At 41.5% G+C, this 20,064-nt stretch overlaps 1 protein-coding gene across 1 annotated transcript in view; it reads left to right on the forward strand.

Annotated features, from left to right (window-relative positions):
* Positions 1-20,064, forward strand: part of itgb4 (integrin, beta 4) — a 46,762-nt gene that overhangs the window by 9,767 nt on the left and 16,931 nt on the right. Inside the window, 24 exon segments of the mRNA XM_007888477.2 lie at positions 1,187-1,358; positions 2,208-2,471; positions 3,071-3,160; positions 3,342-3,470; positions 4,226-4,393; positions 4,487-4,563; positions 5,077-5,297; positions 6,483-6,586; positions 7,548-7,640; positions 8,889-9,018; positions 9,942-10,064; positions 10,349-10,455; positions 10,968-11,019; positions 11,759-11,947; positions 13,293-13,396; positions 14,521-14,579; positions 14,875-14,898; positions 15,615-15,643; positions 15,646-15,762; positions 16,521-16,700; positions 17,146-17,294; positions 17,894-18,101; positions 18,222-18,361; positions 19,148-19,325. Of these exon segments, the coding sequence (XP_007886668.2) occupies positions 1,187-1,358; positions 2,208-2,471; positions 3,071-3,160; positions 3,342-3,470; positions 4,226-4,393; positions 4,487-4,563; positions 5,077-5,297; positions 6,483-6,586; positions 7,548-7,640; positions 8,889-9,018; positions 9,942-10,064; positions 10,349-10,455; positions 10,968-11,019; positions 11,759-11,947; positions 13,293-13,396; positions 14,521-14,579; positions 14,875-14,898; positions 15,615-15,643; positions 15,646-15,762; positions 16,521-16,700; positions 17,146-17,294; positions 17,894-18,101; positions 18,222-18,361; positions 19,148-19,325 (3,107 nt within the window).

A 20,064-nucleotide genomic window follows, 5' to 3' on the forward strand; every position in this document is an offset into this window, starting at 1 on the left:
AATAATACGACTTCAGCGGTTGCCTGTTTCACCTACTGTAAGATTACTGACAAAAGCATATTTTTATTTCAGACTGTGAACTTGGTTTATTATAATCTGGAACAGTACAATGCAAGTTACAGGGCAGAGTGATTCAGGCCGACTTGAACACTTACACTCATTCCCATGAAATAAACCCACTGAGTCACAGACCTACGGAATGAGCAGGATAACTCAGTAACAATGGTCTCCCAGTGTTCATTCATGCTTGTGACAGGTTGCTATCAATCACTTTTGCCTGCAGAGTTCCTCAGTTCTGGATCTCTCACACTGATTAAAGAGCTCCTGTAACTACACAGCGCAAGAATGAAACACACTCTCGATAAATGAACCTACTGTTAACCTTGTGCAGTAATAAGAATGCAAGATACTCCCAGGGACAAGGATGTTTTCCCAATGAATATACACAAAATAAATCTCTCTTTATAGTCAATTAAAACAACTATGATGTCGGCCTGTCTCAGTTGTTAGCAATCTCTCCTGAGTCACAGGGTTGTGGTTCATACCCTATATCAGGACTTTGAGCTCAAAATCTAGGCTGACGCTCCAATGCAGTGCTGAAGGGAGAACTGTATAGTCAGATAATAATGATCCTTGCATTTGATATAGCATCTTATCATGTCTTTGAGACGTCTCAAAGCGCTTCAAACAATATACTGTAAGGTGAATTGACTGTATATTTTATGGGTGAAACGTGGCAGGCAATTGTGCGGAGAGGTGTCCCACAAACAGTCATGGATTGAGTGACCAAATTATTATTTTTCTTGTTTTTTTAAGGGATTATTACTCCCGGGTTAATATTAGTTCCTGGAATTGATCCTTTATTACATTTTGCTATTCACTTCCCAGAGCAGGGTAATTAATTTTAGGTGAGTTCGTGGAAGAACAAATTAGATAACTGTGAAAAGAGGGTGCATGTGCCCTTCATGATGGCTCAGTTTTCTAGGTAAGTCCTATGCCATGCAGAAGGGAAAGTCCTTAACTTGAATCATTGCGATTACTGGGATAAAGCTAGAGACTTTGATCTTTTGATTACTCTCCTGCGACCACTGCATGTGTGAATGTTAAACAAGAATTGGTGCAAAGCGTGATAGTATCCACATAAAGAGTAATTATGTATAACAACCATTACTTTCATCTCTTCTAGGCTTAAGGAACCTTGGCCCAACAGTGATCCCCCATTTTCTTTCATAAATGTAATTCAATTGACACCAAATACAGACCAGTTCACTAAGAAACTGGAGAAGGAGAGGATTTCTGGGAATCTTGACGCACCCGAAGGTGGATTTGATGCAATCCTTCAGGTTGCTGCATGTAGGGTGAGTGGGGTATAATTTTTTTTGGTCAGATGGGTGTCTGATACATGAGGAAACCCCCATGTTTAAGAGTTTCCAAACCAGACTGGGAGTTGCACGTGTGTATGCTACCTACCCTCAGAAATGTTCCTATGTTTGGAATAGAATGCAGGACTCTGTCCCTTGGAGAGATTGTATTCTGCTCTCTGTATTCCAGAGAGTATGAGGTGCAAGTTGGTGAGAGCCAATGCTTGGCCACCCTAATGTGTGTGTTCTGCTGGAATTCAACTAGCTAAAACCACATAGCTTGCCATTGAAAGCATTGTCTTAACCAGCTTCCCAAGCTTGTTCAGCTATCCACTCCACCCATTTAAGTCCTGTTGACGAGTCAGACAGGCTGGTCTGCCATAAGCATTACTCTGGAGTGCTACAGACTTACCTGCCTCAGGATCCAGACTACTGACACCGCCGCAGATGGTTGACTTGATTCTGACATCCCACTGCCACATACATCACCTTGGAGGCAACTCAGCTAAAGAAAATAGTCCTGAAATTAGATTGTTTGAATTTCTTTTCATTTGTATCCCTAAGAGTAGCTGTAAAAAAGGAAGATCCATGCTTTGTGATTCTTATTGGAATTCAAGCGTTCTGGGATACTACCCTGCGTGAAGGGCGCTATATAAATACAAGTTATTGTTGTGTTTAGACCTTCAAATTTGTGTTATGGGATTGTACCTTCCTACAATGTACCTTCTGGCCTCATAGCACAGGAGGGGTATCTGTGCCCTGATCCCGTGTATCAACGTGTCTTCTTATTTAATAAGAAATTATTTCTGCTCCGCTACACGCAGTTTACGGTGTGTTTCATTACAGAATCAAATTGGTTGGAGAGACCACACCACTCACCTGCTAGTGTTCTCAACGGAGTCGGCCTTTCATTATGAGGCAGATGGCTCCAATGTGCTCTCTGGGATCTTGAAACGCAATGACGAAGCCTGTCATCTGGACAGTAGTGGCAAATACACGTATGATACTGATCAAGATTACCCATCAATCCCAACCCTCATCCGGCTGCTGGCTAGAGAAAGTATCATCCCGATCTTTGCTGTTACTAACCATTCCTATAGTTACTATAAGGTACAGTATTTTTGACATGATTCTGATATTCCAATGTTACGTTTTGTGACTTGTTTCAAAAGATGTGTAACATACTCATGGCTTTGTCACTATTAGACTCTGTAATGTGCATGGAGGTTGCATTGGGTATGTGTTTCAATACATTACATTGGTTATGTGTCTCAGCCCAACCCTCCAATCTCCTGTTGTGTGTAAGGAGCTTCCTTTAGTGCACTACAGTGCCATTAAAGTAAAAACTTGTAAGATTGATGTCCAAGTTTCTGAGGTAAAGCCAAATACTTGCTGGTTTTGCAACTAACACATCCTTTTGCCAATATTACAATTTAAACCGAGGATTCAGATCTCCTCTGCATCACCAAGTCTGCCTTGGAGAGTGGAGCTATCTGCTTTTATCGCGTATATTTTCTCAGAGCCAGTACAGTTCAATGGAGAACCTGCAATCTTCCCCTCATCCCTAAAAAAATATTTTAACCTAAAAAAGTGAAGAGTAGCAAATCAACCCATCAAACTCAAAGCCTTCTGCTCCAAAGTCAATCTTCTGAGCAGTCTGGAATGTTCCTTGTTTGATTTAATATTAAAGTGTATCTTCTTTTCCACAGCAATTGAGCCAATATTTCCCTGTGTCTCATGTTGGCCTGCTCCAGGAAGATTCATCCAACATAATTGACTTGTTAAAGAGTGCATTTAAGGTGAGACACACAATATTTCCAGCATTGCCACCAGAGGTAATAACTCCTCTGCCATGTGCACCACAGGCAATTGTAATTGTTCTCTGACTGTCGATGACTGCACTATGGTATTTAATTGTACAATGTGACCTGCAATCTGCTCTTCCCTGTAATGTTAGTTGTTCTTGTATGCCTGCTACAGAAAATCCACTCGAAGATGGAAATTCAAGCTCAACGGGTTCCCAAAACAATTAAGTCTGAAATCACATCTTCGTCATCCATCAAGCTTGAGAGTCAATCATCCACCTTCAAAGTGCCCCCAGGGGAAGTGGTAAGGATGAGAGGCAAAGAGCCAAAAAAATGGCCATCATTCGGCTGGGGTAATATTCATGAGGAATAAAAGACTCATACTGAGTCTAGATTTACTCTGTTAAAATAATAATAATCCTTGCATTTGATATAGTGCCTTATCACGTCTTCTAGATATCTCAAAGCGCTTCACAGAATATACTGTAAAGTGATTTGACTCTGTGTTTTGGGGGTGAAACACATCAGCCAATTGCGCACAGTAGTGTCCCACAGACAGTCGTGAATTGAGTGATCAAATTGTTATTATTATTTTAAATTACATTTCAGTGTCCAGAATGTGACAAATTCTTAAATTCAACCTTAACTGATTTTAAGAACAACATGAAACCAATCTCAAAGTTAAGGCTGTATTTAAGAATTTGACAATTCTGAATGCTCTGAAGTGTTAAATGAACCGATTTATCTAGAGCCAATAATACTTTAGAAATGTTAGTTTAATGCATATCAATCTTAAACACAGCTCTGAAATTGCTCATGGTCTTAAGCTTAAGAGTTAAGATGTTAAACTTAAATTTAAGTTGGTGCGAAGTTTCTAAAAATTTTCAAATTCAGTTTTAATTTGGGAGCCAGCTTTCTGCATTTTTCAAATAAGTGTATACTTATGCAGAAAATCATCTTCCAAATTAAGATTGAATTTAAGAATTTTCAGAAATGAACTTCAACATGTTGACTTCACTGTCAAAAATTGTTATTTTTGTACTTTTTTAAAAAAAACAGGGCAATTTTAAAGTCAAGCTGAAAGCTCTGGAGAACATTAATGGAGAACATGTGTGTAAGAGGCCATGGGAGGACAAAGCAGGAACAATAATCATCAAGCCCAGCACCTTCACAAGTGCTCTGCAAATAAAGACTTCCGTGATCTGTGATCAGTGTCAATGTGAACTGGTAAAATCCAATTTTCACTGAGGTTATCTAACCACAACTTTCATGTTTTATGACTTGCTCTTTGTTCTAACTCTCTTTTACATTTATCCACAGGAATCGGAGAAGAACTCGGCCAAATGTAATTTTAATGGTGACTATGGCTGTGGACACTGTTTGTGCCACGATAATTGGTAAGGGAACACAAAAACACTATACTTATGCTTTCATTATAATGAACGTATTTTTGGTCAGTTTTATGCTCATCGAGATGAGGGATGTTAGGGATGAAAAAAGATTTTGAGCACCCGTTGGCAACATGCAACATCTTGCAGATTCAAGCTTCCTTGCCTCTGCTCCCAGCAAAGTAATAATAATTATTCTTGCATTTTGATGTAGCACCTTATCATGTTTTCGAGACCTCTCAAAGCGCTTCACAGAATATACTGCAAAGTGGATTGACTATATTTTGTGGGCGAAAAGTGGCAGCCAATTGTGCAAGGCAGTGTCCCACAGACAGACAGTCGTGGATTGAGTTATTTATTAATTTATTAGTACCTCAGGACTTTACAGATTTCTGGCGTCAACATAGATTTGTCATCCATCGTACTGTGTTGCAATCAACATACTATAACTGAATAAAATAAAGTGTTTTGTGAGATATGGCTATGTCTTATTGATGCTGCTACTGTTGGTTTCCTTTAAAGGCACGGTGAATTCTGCAACTGTTCGGGAGTGCCAACGGATATCAGTAAAGACTGTATTAATGCTGACAGCAACTCAACCGAATCCTGCTCTGGTAATGGTAAATGCTACTGTGGGGTTTGCTTCTGTGATCAATCAGAGAACAGTCTGGAAATATTTGACGGAAAATACTGTCAGCACAGCAACTTGAACTGCCCACGGCATGGTGGCTTTATGTGTAATGGTAAGTGAAGCAACAGACATTTTTTATATTTTTAAATTTGTCCTTTACTTGCAATTCTTCTTCAGTTACAGCATGTTGTTATACCAATGATAATAATAATCCTTGCATTTGATGTTGGACCTTATCACGTCTTCTAGACATCTCAAAGCGCTTCACAGAATATACTGTAAAGTGAATTGACTATGTTTTATGGGCGAAAATATTAAATATTTCTGCAGTATTTTTATAGAGTAGAGCATAGAATACATATAGTATAATATACAGATTCAGCATGAAAGGGAATAAGCCAAAGAGAATTATTTGCAGATAGCCCCAGTGCTTAGATCTAATTGGTGTTTAGGTATATGCTGCTCATATTACATCAATGCCTGATGAATTTTGCGCTGAGTTGCTGCATATCTGTGAGTTTCTATAATCATGTCCTTGATGCTTGCCTCTGCTGTGAAGCATATAGGCACTGTTACCTAAATGGTGCTCATGCTTTGATTTTACACCAAGAATTAAGTACAGGATTCTACAGAATTTCTCCTGATTCAGCCTCAACAAGTGTGTTATCCTCTCTGACAACATCATTCTGTCTACCCATTCCCTGAATTATAATAATAAACCTTACATTTGATATAGAGCCTTATCACGTCTTTGAGACGTCTCAATGCACTTCACAGAATGTACTGTAAAGTGAAATGACTGTATATTTTGTGGGTGAATTATGTTACCAATGATATTGCCACATGAGTTCTAGTGATTTGATAAGACTATGGCTTAGTTGACCCTCAGTTGAGGCTCAGATATTTGGTCTTTCTAACAAGATTAGCTTCAAAAGGTTGTGGGTTTCAGCTCCACATTTGGGACTTGAGTTCATGGTCTATATTGAGGCAATGCTGCATTGTTTGAAAGGCTGTCTTTCAGATGAAGTGTTAAGGCAAGGTCCCCTCAGCCTGTTCAAGTGGACTTTAAAGATCCCATGATACGATTTGAAAAGCGATTCACTGTCATTCACCTCTGGTTATTGGTGGAAACCTTCCAAGCGCAAATCCTAAAATACGAATAAAGCCAATGCAATTGACAGTAATTATCTTTGAAGTGTGTTCAGATGTTTCAAGATGATAAAAACATTCTCTTTCTCTCTTTCTTTCCTTCTTCCTCTCATATGTGGACCTCATTTCTGTCTCTGTTTTGCCACAGACCGCGGTCGGTGTTCTGAAGGGAAATGCAAGTGTATAAGTGGCTGGGAAGGCCATTCATGTGAATGTCCCATCAGTACTGCTACCTGCATTGATTCCAAAGGGGTAAGACTGAAATATTGACATCAATATTAACAATCAGCGCAAAGATAGGCATTCGCATTCATTCTATCTACTATTTAATTCTCAATTTCATGAGATTGTTCCTATTGATGAAGGCTTGAAGGGGTATGGGGGTAAGGCCGGGCAGTGAGATTGAATGAACCATTGCTCCGAGAGCCAGAGCAGATAGACCCAGTTGGCGAAATGGTCTGTTTCTGTACTGATGTTTATCTGCATCAGTCTGCAATGCAGAACTTTAATGTTGGCAAAAAAAATGTTACATGAAAGGTTTCCAGGAACACATTCCCATACAACAATTTGCTCCAGTGCAGTGCAGAGATGAGGCATAGAGTGTCAGAGTTAGAAGTATTGAGAGAAAAAAAGTCAGAGAGAGAGAGAGAAAGAGCATATCAAAGACATATAGAGAAAGAGTCAGTGAAAAAAGAGAGAAACAGTTAGAGAGAGCCACAGAAAGAGTGAGACGCAGAGAGGCAGTAGAGGTGAATAGGGTTCCAAGAGGGAATTATTAGATGGGTATGTGATGGCAGTGGGAGTTGTGTGGACATAAAAGCAATAGTAATCAGAAAAAGAGATTTTAGATAATGGAGAAGATCAGAAAATCAATAATGGATTTTTTTCAGTCTGGTACATTCTCGTGAGAAGGTGTGAGCTGAATTTAATTCTAACAATGAATTTTTGCATGGTCGGAATAGGGATGTAGAATTCCCATACAACAATTCTGCATAGCACAGCAAGTCCTGGGGCACCTGAACTATTTGAAAGTGAACTGGTTAGATTTTAAATCAGAAAACTTAGCTGTTGTGTAAATGAGTGTGCAGGGTTAATGCTATAGTTTTGAATTGTATCCCTTTCTCTGCCCAATTATCTGAATCTGTTTTGATTGTCTTTTGTGTTACTAGCCTGCCTGTGTGTGATATCTAATCTCTGCTCTTCCTGGTTCCAGGGAATCTGTAATGGAAAAGGAGCTTGTGTATGTGGAAGATGTAAATGTAATGAAAAGGATGTAGGTCAAACCTGCGAGTCTATTCACACTCTGGTAAGTGCAAAGGCAGCTAAACAATGTCTAAGGACATTTTTCCTGTTTCCATGTTCTGTTCCTCTTGTGATCTGATGATTCTTCTCAGATCATTAATCACCCTCTATGTAAGCAATGACACATGCAGGAAAGTGTGGAATTAATCGCACAGATTGCTATTTAGCTCCTAGAAACAGGAAGATGCTCAGAATGAATGTTTACTTGGGAGTTCTGTAACTCAGTGGTTAGAGCACTCGCCTCGCAAGCGAGAGACTTGGGTTTGATTCTCAACAGGGCGAAACATAGAGCACGTTTCCTTACTCCACACGTTTCTGTTTACCGAGCAGTAAGTAGGAACCTGGTTGTTAGTCGATTGGCAGATCGCTTTTTTGGGGGTTATAATTCCTTCAACAAAAAAAGTAATAAATTGGTCACTCAATCCACGACATGGGACATGGTTGTGTGCAATTGGCTGCTACATTTCGCCCACAAAATACAGTCAATTCACTTTACAGTATATTCTGTGAAGCACTTTGAGACGTCTCAAAGACGTGATAAGGCGCTGTATCAAGTGTATGGATTATTATTAACTGTGAATTGACTGTATATTTGTGGGAAGCCAGTTGCGCACAGCAGTGAACCACAAACAGTCATGGATTGAGTGACCAAATTGTTATTGCTTTTTTTTCATGAAGAATTATTATTAGGAGTGTAGAGTAAGGAAAATTGCCCAAGGTTTCGCTGGGAATCAAACCCAGGTCTCTCGCTTGCAAGGCTGGTGCTCTGACCCCTGAGATACGGGACTCCACAGTTATTATTATTATTACTCATTTCCAATGGAGATGTGTCAGTCTGGCTTGTTTGACAGTGCTTTTGCCTCTGAGGTAAAACATTGTGGGATTAAGACATCAAGGGTTTGAACTCATAATCTGCTCCTCCATCCTATTGCAGTGATCTGGGGGGTGGGGATTAAAGTCAAGACTCGTCTGCTGTTCAGCTGGACCTTAGATCCCACCAACTATTTGAACAGAAGGGAGTTTCTCCTGGCCAAAACCCCCCCAAATAAAAAAATATTGATCGTTCACTTCACAGTTGTTTGTAGGATATTGCTGTGTGTAAATTGGCTGCTGTATTTGTGTACAAATACAGTTACTACCTTTCATAGTGAAATCCTGTGAAGTGCTTTGAGACTCTCGACTGTGTGACTGATGAGGCACTATATCAAAATCGAGTATGATTGATTGATTAATGTTATTGTCTTTTTTTTAGCGTTTGCTGGGGCTCTGTGAGGATATCCGTACCTGCGTTCAGTGCAAAGCCTGGAAGACTGGGGAGAAGAAAGGAAAAGAATGTGACCAGTGTCCCAATGAGGTTGTAATGGTGGAAGAATTGAAAAAAGGTCAGTTCAGACGGAGGCAGTGTCAGCTATTTTGTAAGTGCTCGCACTGTGGCTCAGTGTACAGTTGACCTGTGCAATCCAAGAAGGTCCCAAAGTTCCAAAGTTATAGTCTTAGTGATGCTATCAGTAATTTCCGTTGTCTCCAAATTTATGATTGTGCAGAATTTTAGAAAATTTGGAATTTAGTCTTAATGTATTGCTTGTTCAGTTGGACATTCAAAATCTCATTACCTGGAAAGAGAAGGGAATTTTTCCCGGTATCCTGGACAACAATCAACCAGATAAAATTGGTCTTTCACTTTGTGACTGTTTATGGGACATTTCTGTGTGCAAATTGTTTGTATACAAATACATGCAGTCATATAAATACAAATTAAAATCCTGCGAAGCACATTGAGACATTTCAACAATGTGATAAGATGCTATATCAAATCCAATGATCATTATTAATTTGGAAAGTGTTTTTTTGAATTTAAAAGTCTTTCAAAACCCTTAAATATTTAGGCATTGGTCAAGGCTACACTATGAGAATTATCAGGCCACAGGCAGCAGAGCATTTTCATGGGGGGAAAGATTGATTTAAAGATTTAAATAATTCCCTGGATGCACAGCAAATCCAAGGTAGACAATTGTAAGGGTGAGTAGAGAAGTGGGGTAGGAGGAGATCAGAGAGATAGATAGATGTTAGGGCATGAAGGTATTTGTAGGTGAGGGTATCTTGAGAACAGTCCATTTAAGAGACAGAAAGGTGGTGGAGCCTGGTGAGGACTGGGGTGATAGATATACAGAGTTTGGTGTGGATGAAGATTCGGGTGATGGAGGTTTGCATGGCCTGAATTTTATGGATGGTGGAACTTTTGATTCTTCAGAGGAAATCGGAATGAACTGTATTCGCACTTTCTGAAAGGTTTTTCTTCCTGCAGATGAACTGGTAGATGATCACTGCAGTTTTCGAGATGAAGAGGATGACTGCATGTATCATTACACCGTGAAAAGTAATCCGGGCAGAAACGAGACGATTGAGATCCAGGTGCTAGACAAGAAAGGTGAGTGGGAAATCAGAGCTCAGGAAAGTGAGATTTCTGGCATTTCATTTATCTTTTACCTTTATCTTTAACGATGAGTTTGGAATTAGTTCTTTTTACTTTGTCAAGAAAGATTGAGAAGGAGAAAGTTTGACAAGCCATTGACAGTTTGATATATAAAATGAACAAGAGATGATGATGCAGATTGCAATTAGATGTTATAATGCATCAACAGGACTGTCTGCAGGAACAGGTTTGGTGCTGTACGCAGTGCCTGTGCTAATTGTCTTCTTCACCTCTCTCAGAATGTCCCCCAGGTGGCTTCCTCTGGCTCATCCCACTTATCATAGGTCTAATACTCTTGCCGTTTCTCCTGGGCCTCCTCTGTTGGAAGTATTGTGCTTGTTGTCAGGTAAGTACACTTTCAGTCATAGGGAAATTGTGCAAATAACAATTAGTGAAATCCCTCAGGGTAAGATGATTGTGACACTAGACCAGTGCATGATCACATAATCACAAGATTGGTCTGGATGGAAAAGGCCCTTTGGTCCATCTGATCTCATCACTTCAGAACAACAACTTGTATTTATATAGCACCCATCACATAGGGTAGCGTCCCAGAACACCCACCCTACCATCAATCAATCATATTCTTGTCATCTCTAGTTGGAAGCTGTGTATGTGAATTATTAGGCGATTGGAGATTATTTTGGATTGTGTTTCATTTGGATTATTAAATATTGGGAACTTTCTTTAGATTTGGGATTGTACTCCCTGTAGACTCTCATCAAATTAGCAACTCAGTCTCTATGGATACATTCAGACAGATTAAAACATAAAAATGTTGAGGTTTAATGTTCAAAAACTTTAGTCTATTTCAGACTAATTTTGATAAAGGCAACTGATGATTATTTCTCTTGACAGGCATTCTGTGCAAGGTTGCCATGCTGTGCAATGCTGCCATGCTGTAAGCAAGGTAATATATTAGGATCTGTGTAAAATATTACGATTGATTGATTGCCCTGAAAGTAATCACTTGTTGAAGAAGACTTTCTGCTAATGGGAAGATCCTTGATTTTATTTTTAGGTGGGGGGGGATGCACCCAAAAATAACATTTTCAAGATGGAGGTAGATAAATATTTGTTAAGTCAGGGTATTAAAGGATATGGCGCAAAGGGCGGGTAACTGGACTTGTGGTATAGATCAGCCGTGATCTTATAAGATGGCAGAACAAGCTCGAGGGGCTGAATAGCCTACTTCTGTTTCTAGGTAACAACATCTATGTATTTATATGTAACTCCAAATTTCTTCCCTCCTCTCCTGTGAGTTGTAGATTGGGCTCTCATTAGGTTCCTTTGGCATTGGCTGATCTCTCCAGTACCTTGTTCAAGTGATTATTTCTCATGTGTAAGCCCGGGGCAGTGAGTGAGTTGATTTGACCAAAGGAGAAAATATCACAATTGAACCTGATCCTATGTCACCCAATATCTACACACGCAGACTTTACGGTAGTTAGGTTATCTCATCAGATAGTGATTAGGAACCATGATATTTTCCAGCCCTCTTAAAACCCTAATGTTGTCAATCTGAGTGAAATCAGCAAACTCAACAAACCCGGGCTTTGTGATTGTATTTTATTTGTTTCCCAATTATGTCTGGAGGCAGGTTATTAATAGGCGTTAAGAGGTGTCTGTTCTGCTCTCCCTTTTTGCAGGTACAATGGTTGGATTCAAGGAAGACCACTACATGTTGCGTCAGAGCATGCTCACGTCTGATTCGGTGGATACACCAATGGTTCGGACTAACAAACTGAACGGAAGAGATGTTGTGAAGTGGAAGGTGACAGACAATGTACATCGACCAATGCCTCTCTCCGCACCACCTCCCAACCCTAAAGATACTGGTAAGTTACAGAGACAACAACAACAAGATTCCATTTATAAAGCGCCTTTCACGTCAGGAGGACGTCCCAAGGCGCTGCACAGTTGGGTCAGACCATCTATTCTATCAGACCAGTGTCAGATAGAATTATGATTGAATCATCATTTCCGTACAGTGCAGTTTCAATGATGTATGACACTAAAGCTATTTAATGTGCAAATAGCAAGTTGCTATTCTCTCAGTTACTGATGATGCAAGATTTCCATGCCCTACTGCAATAGATTACTTTTATATTTTATTGAGTAATCTTGAGGAAGCAATGAAAACCATAATGAAGGTTAACCTTTGCATTTGATACAGCGCCTTATCAGCAAGATTGAGCAGAGCTGGAACAAGATTAAAAAAAAGTTGTAGGTCTATGACGCTGAGCTTGAGATTTAAAGTCAAGATAGTTGTAGTAAGAAGTGGAGACTTGGGAAGGTAGTTTAACAGTCCTGAGCATCTGGGAAGAATAAGCTGGAGTAAGCAACAGTGCAATGATTTTAACATGGTGAGGATTTATGGAGAAGGAAGAGTGGGCAGGGAAGACAATGATGTGCAGAAAAGGGGTCAGTGGAATGTAGGGATGGATGAATATTCAGTGGTTTACAGGAAAACCTTCAGGGGGTTTCACAAATAGCTCCACTGTCTGCCAATGAATCAACATCAACAACGTACGTTGATATAATGTCCCAGAGCGCTGCACAGTGGCACTGAGTCTGACACTGAGCCAGGGGGAGAGGGAGTGGCATGATCAAAGAGGAAGGTCTTTAGGGGATGAAGGGGGCAAGGCGGAGGGCTTGAGGGAGAGTGTTCCAGAGTTTTGAGGCGTAGTGGCTGAAGGCAAGTCCACCAATGGTGGAGCAGAGGGGACGAGGGACGAATAGGAGATCGGAGCCAGCCAAGCGGAGACAGCGGGTGATGGAGTGGGGGGTAAGCAGTTCAGATAGATAGGGAACGAGGGTATGGAGCGGCTTGAAACACAGCTGAATGACGTCCAGTTGGGCAGGTGCACAGGAAGTCATTATGGATGGAGAGGTTCTCACTGCTGATTTTGCAAAGTTGTTTTATGTGGAGAGCACATTAATGTTAATAGCACTCCGAGAGGATCCTTACAAAGCTAGCCGAGGAGAAGCCGCTGTAATGAGTGGAAACAAATCTACAGAATTTGTGGACAACTTTAGAGTGATATTCGTGTCGTTATACCTCAGATTATTTTGTTATCACTCATTGAAACTCTTTCACTGACTGCTCACTGACTATAGCATCCAGCTAATTTGATGGTGATTTGTGTGAGTCAATGCCTCCTGTGATATTTCTCATTCCAGTCCTGTACAACCTATCACTACGAATGGCCCGACACTTCAGTGAGAGTCTGAAGAAACCGGACTCGATGGACCACGACCTGCTGCGGAAAAGTGTGGAGGAGAATGTAAGTCCCTGTGTAAACGGATGATTTAGTCCTGTAGCTCAGTGGTTAGTGCACTCGCCTCGCAAGCGAGAGGACTTATGTTCAATTCCCAGCGAAACATTGGGCATGTGTCCTTACTCTGCACGGCTCTGTTTACCTAGCAGTAAATAGGAAGCCGGTTGTTAGCCCATTGGTGGATTGCTTTTCCAGGGGTAATAATCAATCAATCACTCACTCACTCAATCAATCAAAATTAGGTCACTCAATCCATGACTGTTTGTGGGACACAGTTGTGCACAATTGGCTGCCGAGTTTCGCCCACTAAACATATAGTAAATTCACTTTACTGTATATTCTGTGAGGCGCTTTGAGACGTCTGGAAGGATTATTATTATTCACAGTGGGGGTTATTTCCAGCTCAGTATGTATACATGTAAGTTCCACCATGGGCTAGGTATAATGACAATATTCTTTGCATTTGATACAGCACCTTATCACTTCTTCAAGACGTCTCAAAGTGCTTCACAGAATATACTGTAAAGCGAATTGACTATATATTTTGTGGGTGAAACACGGCAGCCAAGTGCGCACAGCAGATATGTGGGAGTTACAGCGCTGTATGTGGACATTACAGCATAGAATCATAGAATCATACAGCACAGAAGGAGGCCATTAGGCCCATCGTGTCTGTGCCAGCTCTTTGAAAAGAGCTATTCAAATCAATCCCAACCCCGCCCCGCCCCCCGCACTCTCCCTGCAAACTTGTCCTCCCCAAATAATTATCTACTTCTCTCTTAAAAGTTGTTATCGAATCAGCTTCCGCCACCGTTTCAGGCAATGCATTCCAGAACTAAACAACTCGCTGTGTAAAAAAAAAATGTCTCCTCACCTCCCCTCTGTTTCTTTTAACAACTATTTTAAATCAGTGTCCTCGGGTTCCCTGCCAGTTGAATTAGTGTCTCTCCCTATCGAATCCAGCATTACAGCACAGAAGAAGCCATTTGGCCCATTTTGCCTGTGCCAGCTCTTTGGAAGAGCTACCCAATCAATCCCACAGCATGACGTGTGTAGGTACATGGGAGATCTGCAGAGCGTGTAACGTTTCTGGGTGAAATGCTCACCTGCTTTGTGCTGTTTCTCTGCAGCTTAATGATGTGTATCAGAAAATCCCAGGCATACAGCCCGTGCAGAAAACCAGGTTCAGGTAAACCCGCTCACGACATAAATATGTTCTCCCTCTGTTTTCTCTCCCCTTTTTCTTTCACCTTCATCCGTTTCTCCTTTCTTCCCATCTCTCAATTTTTTCTCTCCCTCTCTCTCGCTTCCTCTTTCTCTCCCTCACTAACTCTCCTTCTCTCGTTTTTGCTACCTCTCTTGTGACTCCTCGAGCTGCAGTGAACCCTCACTGACATGCTGGAGTTTCTCTTGCTTTGTTGCAACCCTTGTTGAGATTTGATCCGATCTTAAACAATTACATTTTTAATCTTTTTTTCTTTCAGACTTCAACCAAATTCAGGAAAGAGGTGGGTGTTTACTACTTACTCACTAGCCTTGCCACTCCCTCACTACCCCCGAACCAGTCTCGCTGCTTCCCAAACTAACAAAAGCTTGCGTTTATATAGAGCCCCACACGTACGGTAACATCCCAGAGCATTTTATTGTCCAGCCATATTGTCCCTCTGAACCAATCTCTCCGCTCCCCACCCCACCCCCCACTTGCAACAGCTTTGCCTCCACCCCTCCCAAACTCAGCACTTTTTAGAATCGTGGAATATTACAGTACAGAAGGAAGCCATTCGGCCCATCGTACCTGTGCAGACTCTTTGGAAGAGTTACCCAATCAGTACCACTCCCCGGTTTCCCCATATCCTTGCATTTTTTTTCCTTTTCAAGTATCTATCCAATTCTCTTTTGAAAGTTGTTATTGAATCTGTGTCCACCACCCTTTCAGGCAGTGCATTCCAGACCATAACAACTTTCTGCATCAAAAAAAAATTCTCATCTCCCCTCTGGTTCTATTGCCAATTATCTTAAATCTGGTTCCTCCTGTTACTGACCCACCCACCAGTGGAAACAGTTTCTCCCTAACTACTCTATCAAAACCCCTCAGAATTTTGAGCACCTCTATAAAATCTCCCCTTAACCCTCTCTGCTCTAAGGAGAACCAGCCCAGCTTCTCTAGCCTTCTCTTGACACTTGTGTTCCCCACTCTCACTGGCTCCTTGTTTCTCCGTCACAGGCAGAACTTAACCATTGTTGACACACAGTTAGCGGCCCGCGCTCTGCCGAGCCGGACATTTTGAGAATGACCGAGAAGCACGTCAACCTATCAAAGTTCGGTGACATGAAAGTCATGCCTGGATATTATACAGTGGCCTCTGATCGAGGTGAGGTCCCAGGTTTTTCGAAAGCACCGAAATGAGTGGTCTCAACAATTATGTTGTTGTCTCGCTGGGTTCTCGGAACATCCTGGAATCTCTGGGATGTGGGTGTGAGGACATGAATTCCCGCCGCTTCCCACTGTGTCTTTGCGTTTGTCAGTGGCAGCGGAATGTAACTGAGGAAATGGCGTTGCCTTCATACGGCACCGGCTCCTGATAATAATACTTGCATTTGATATAACGCCTTATGTCATTGCCGTGACATCTCGAAGCGCTTTGCAAGGATTTCATTATAAATGGAATGAATTTTGTAGGCAAATGCAACATCCCAGTTTTCACAATAATAATAATAATCGTTGCATCTGATATAGCACCTCATCAAGTCAAGTCGTTGAGACGTCTTGAAGCATTTCACAGATCAATTCACTTTACAGTCTATTCAGTGAAGCGCTTTGAGACGTCGAAAAGATGTGAAAAGCGCTGTATTAAATGCAAGGATTATTATTATTATAATATATTGTAAGGTAAATTGACTGTTTTGTGGGCAAAATTTTAGTCTACGAAGTAGTGCCCCACAAACAACCTTGAAGTAAAAGTCCAGTTACACTGAGGTGATTGTTAGCCAGGACAGGACGCCGGGAGAAACTCCCTTCTCGTTTTGAGTATTAAAACCCGTGACAAGGTGCAGTGGTTGATCGGCAGGTATGCTCGGAGCTTCTCTCCAAGTGCCTGACTCGGCCTCTCCTCTTGCCCTCCTTCGGCAGAAGCTTATGGGCTCGTGGAGTTCCAGGAAGATGTTGAAACTGTGGATGTCCGTGTTCCACTCTTCACCAAGGAAGAGGACGATGATGAGAAGCAGTTGCGGGTGGAGGCGGTGGATGTTCCAGAGGGAACTGCTGAGATCGGCAAGCGCTTTGTTGACATCACGATCATCAAGGAAGACGGTAATCTCCCCTTCTCTGTCTGTGTGCGCATGTCTGTGACCTCTACTCTCAATTTCAGCTTCCGCCCTGCTTCACATAAACCTGCGCGAGTCCCGCCTACCCAGGACCCATTCATAGTATAGGCCAGTCTCCAGCTCTCCAGCCTCTTGTTCCCTGATGTTTGTACATTGATTGTTGTCCTCAGAATCTCCCCTCTCCACAATCCTCTCCCAATTTTCTATCATTTCCTGGGGTCTGAAATTCCAGTCGCCCTATGCCTAGAGATCCCTACAAAAAGAGATCTTACTTACTTCCCCAAAGGAGGATAGTCAAAGGTATATGTCCTTCCTTTGAATACTAGATCTATAGATCCAATTTTAAGGCTGTAGAGTGAATCTCACTATTCTAGTTTTAAAGAGGTGTAATACTATAGAAATTCTAAAATCTGATTTTCTCTCCCCCACAGCCAAAAGCATTGTCTCGTTCTTGAAGCCAAATTATACGTACCGTCGACTGGACAAGGTGGCCAACATCCCACTCCTCCGGCAGATAATGGAAGACGTGCGGACTCAGGTCTCCTACAGAACACGAGACCTCACCGCTAAAGATGGCACAGTACGTCTCTCTGCCTCTCGCAGCGGACACAGCAAACACTACAACCCTGTCCTCTAGAATCCTCTATTAAAATCACTTAACCTTCATTCTATTCTCCTTTGACTTCAAGAACCTTGTAAAAAACCTATCTCTATGACCATGCCTTCAGTCAATATCTTTAAATCTATAATTTTCCTGCTCGGTGTTGGTGTTTTCAAGCCCTACGTTTGTCAAAATGCTTTGAGCTGTTCTTTAAGGTGAAAGGTACTATGCGAAAAGGTTGGTGAATGCCAAAGCGTTCACACTGAGTGTGTCACACTGCAGTGAGTGTGTGTGGGTGGGTGGGTGGGGGAGGGCATGGCAGAAGGGGTTGTAATTTATGGGAGAATAATAGTGTGCTGGAAAATGTTGCTGTTCAGATTTGTGTGTAGGGATTGTGTGTGGGTTGGGAGCTCCTTGGGACATTCTCCCGATGTGAAAGGCACTAGACAAATGTAATTTGTTGTTGTTTGAGGGTTGGGAGTGGTTGTGTGTGTGTTTGTGTGTGCGCGAGTGCATTTGAGTTGGTAGTGATTATGTCCCAGTTTAGCCTGTGCTACTATGTGACATTTTCTTTGCAGGATTACATTTATACAGAGAACGAGCTCACATTCCTCCCTAAAGAGACTCGCAAAGAGGTTCCTGTCAAACTCCTTGAACTGACAGAGGTCGACTCCCTCCTCGGAAACCAACAGATCAAACAATTCATCATGGAACTGTACAACCCCAGAAATGGAGCGAAGCTCGGGGAATATCCTCGCACCACCATCACGATCGCTGATGACAATGGTAAGTTTAGAACGGTGACTTTTACTCTCAACTGTGCATCTGTTATTAATTCCACAACTTAGTAAGAGTTAGAGACAAGGGTAAAAATCAAGTCTTTTATTAATGCATCTAATATTGCAGAGAGGGCAGCAAAAATGCCAAACCAGCAAGCTATGATTTCCATCAACTCTCCGCCACTCAACGCAAAAGCTCAACCAATCGACAGCAAGAGAATCCGTGTAAATTGGACCCCACCTCCTGGCAAGCCAACAGGATACAAGGTACGGCTTACGGGATATGAGGATGGATAATAATAATAATAATCCTTGCATTTGATATAGCACCTTATCTTGTTGTCGAGATGTCTCAAAGAACTTCACAGAATATGCTGTAAAGTCAATGCCTTGGGACCTCCTCCCGATGTGAATGGCGTTATACAAATGTAATTTTGTTGTTGTAAAGTGGATTGACTGTGTATTTTGTGGGTGAAACTCGGCATCCAATGGAGCACAGCAGCGTCCCACAAACATTCATGCATTGAGTGACCAAATTTAAGAACGTTTTAAGAAAAAAAAATCACACAATCTTAAAATCGAAAACAATGAATCTTATGGACGTGTCATTTGAAGTGTTGTTTCGGGGTCCAACTATATCATCTTGAAAATTGCTAGGACACTGCTTGCACCACTCTTTCAGGCATTGCATTCCAGACCGTAACAACTCTGCGTTTTTTAAAAAAAATTCAGTGTCCTGTTTTCTAAAGAGAACAAACCCAAATTTCCTTTCTTCATCACTTAGATTCCTAATACCTGGTTTCATCACGGTCACTTATCTGTACTCTCTCAAGGCCAATAATACTTTGCCTAAGATTAAGTCTTAGCCAGCTATTGATCTCAATGCTGCTCATAGCAATGTAACCTTCAGTCCCATTCCTAAGAGATGATATTTATCATGGTCTTTTTGCAAAGGAATTCATAGATACTCAATCAACTATAATGTAAGCAGGTAGATTAAATGCGCAGGCAAAAGAGAGAGATATTAACCTCGTTTTCTTTCCTTTTTTTCAGGTCAAGTATTGGGTTGAAGGGAATGAGAGTTCCCCTCAGGTCGTAGATACGAAAACTCCTTACACTGAGCTCACCAACCTCAATCCAGACACTGACTATGAGATGGACGTTCTCGCTTACAACGCTTCGGGTTCTGGGCCTCGCTCAGAAGTCATCCGGTGCCATACACCAGAGGAACGTAAGTCACTTTGAAACAATATTGAAGCAACACTTTGAAGCAACAGATACAAGAAAATAAATGTCTGATAGATGATGGATCCTTCCTACACCTCCAGTCTCTATCTCCATTGAGCCTATTCATATTTTCCTCTTATTTTATTATTCAGCGATTATCTGAACCTTCCTTTTCTATGTCTCTGAAACTCTAATTTAACCTCCTACCCACTCTTCCTTTTTACGAGCTACATCCTTGCTCTATTCAACACACAGTCTCCCACCTCCCTTTCCTTTATCTACACACACATGCATGTATACAGACATGCGCACACACACACATGCGCACTCTCACACACACCCACGAAGAGGATCATCTCCTACTCTATAAAACATACACATCGTATGAAGCATAACCAGACGCTGAGAAACACTCTCTTGTACACCGATACATAACCAGATACACAAATATAAGGCCAGATGGAAATATACACTCATGCCAGGACATACAATTACACTGATGCACACACACATATTCTGGTGCAGTGCATATGCACACATATGGATAGTGATTGTATTGATTGAAAATAAAGTAGTATTTTGACTGACACTTAGGCCGTGCTTTACAATAAATCACCTTTTTCCAGCGGTTGAACGCAGAAAAATGTGGTATTTAATAGTCTCCAATAACAGAGCTCCCTGTCGAGGGTGTGCATGTGTGTATGGGTGCGTCACGGGTGTGTACATGAGTGTGTATGTTTATG

The sequence above is a fragment of the Callorhinchus milii genome, unplaced genomic scaffold (assembly GCF_018977255.1).
Source record: "Callorhinchus milii isolate IMCB2004 unplaced genomic scaffold, IMCB_Cmil_1.0 Scaffold20, whole genome shotgun sequence".
Taxonomy (NCBI): Eukaryota; Metazoa; Chordata; class Chondrichthyes; order Chimaeriformes; family Callorhinchidae; genus Callorhinchus; species Callorhinchus milii.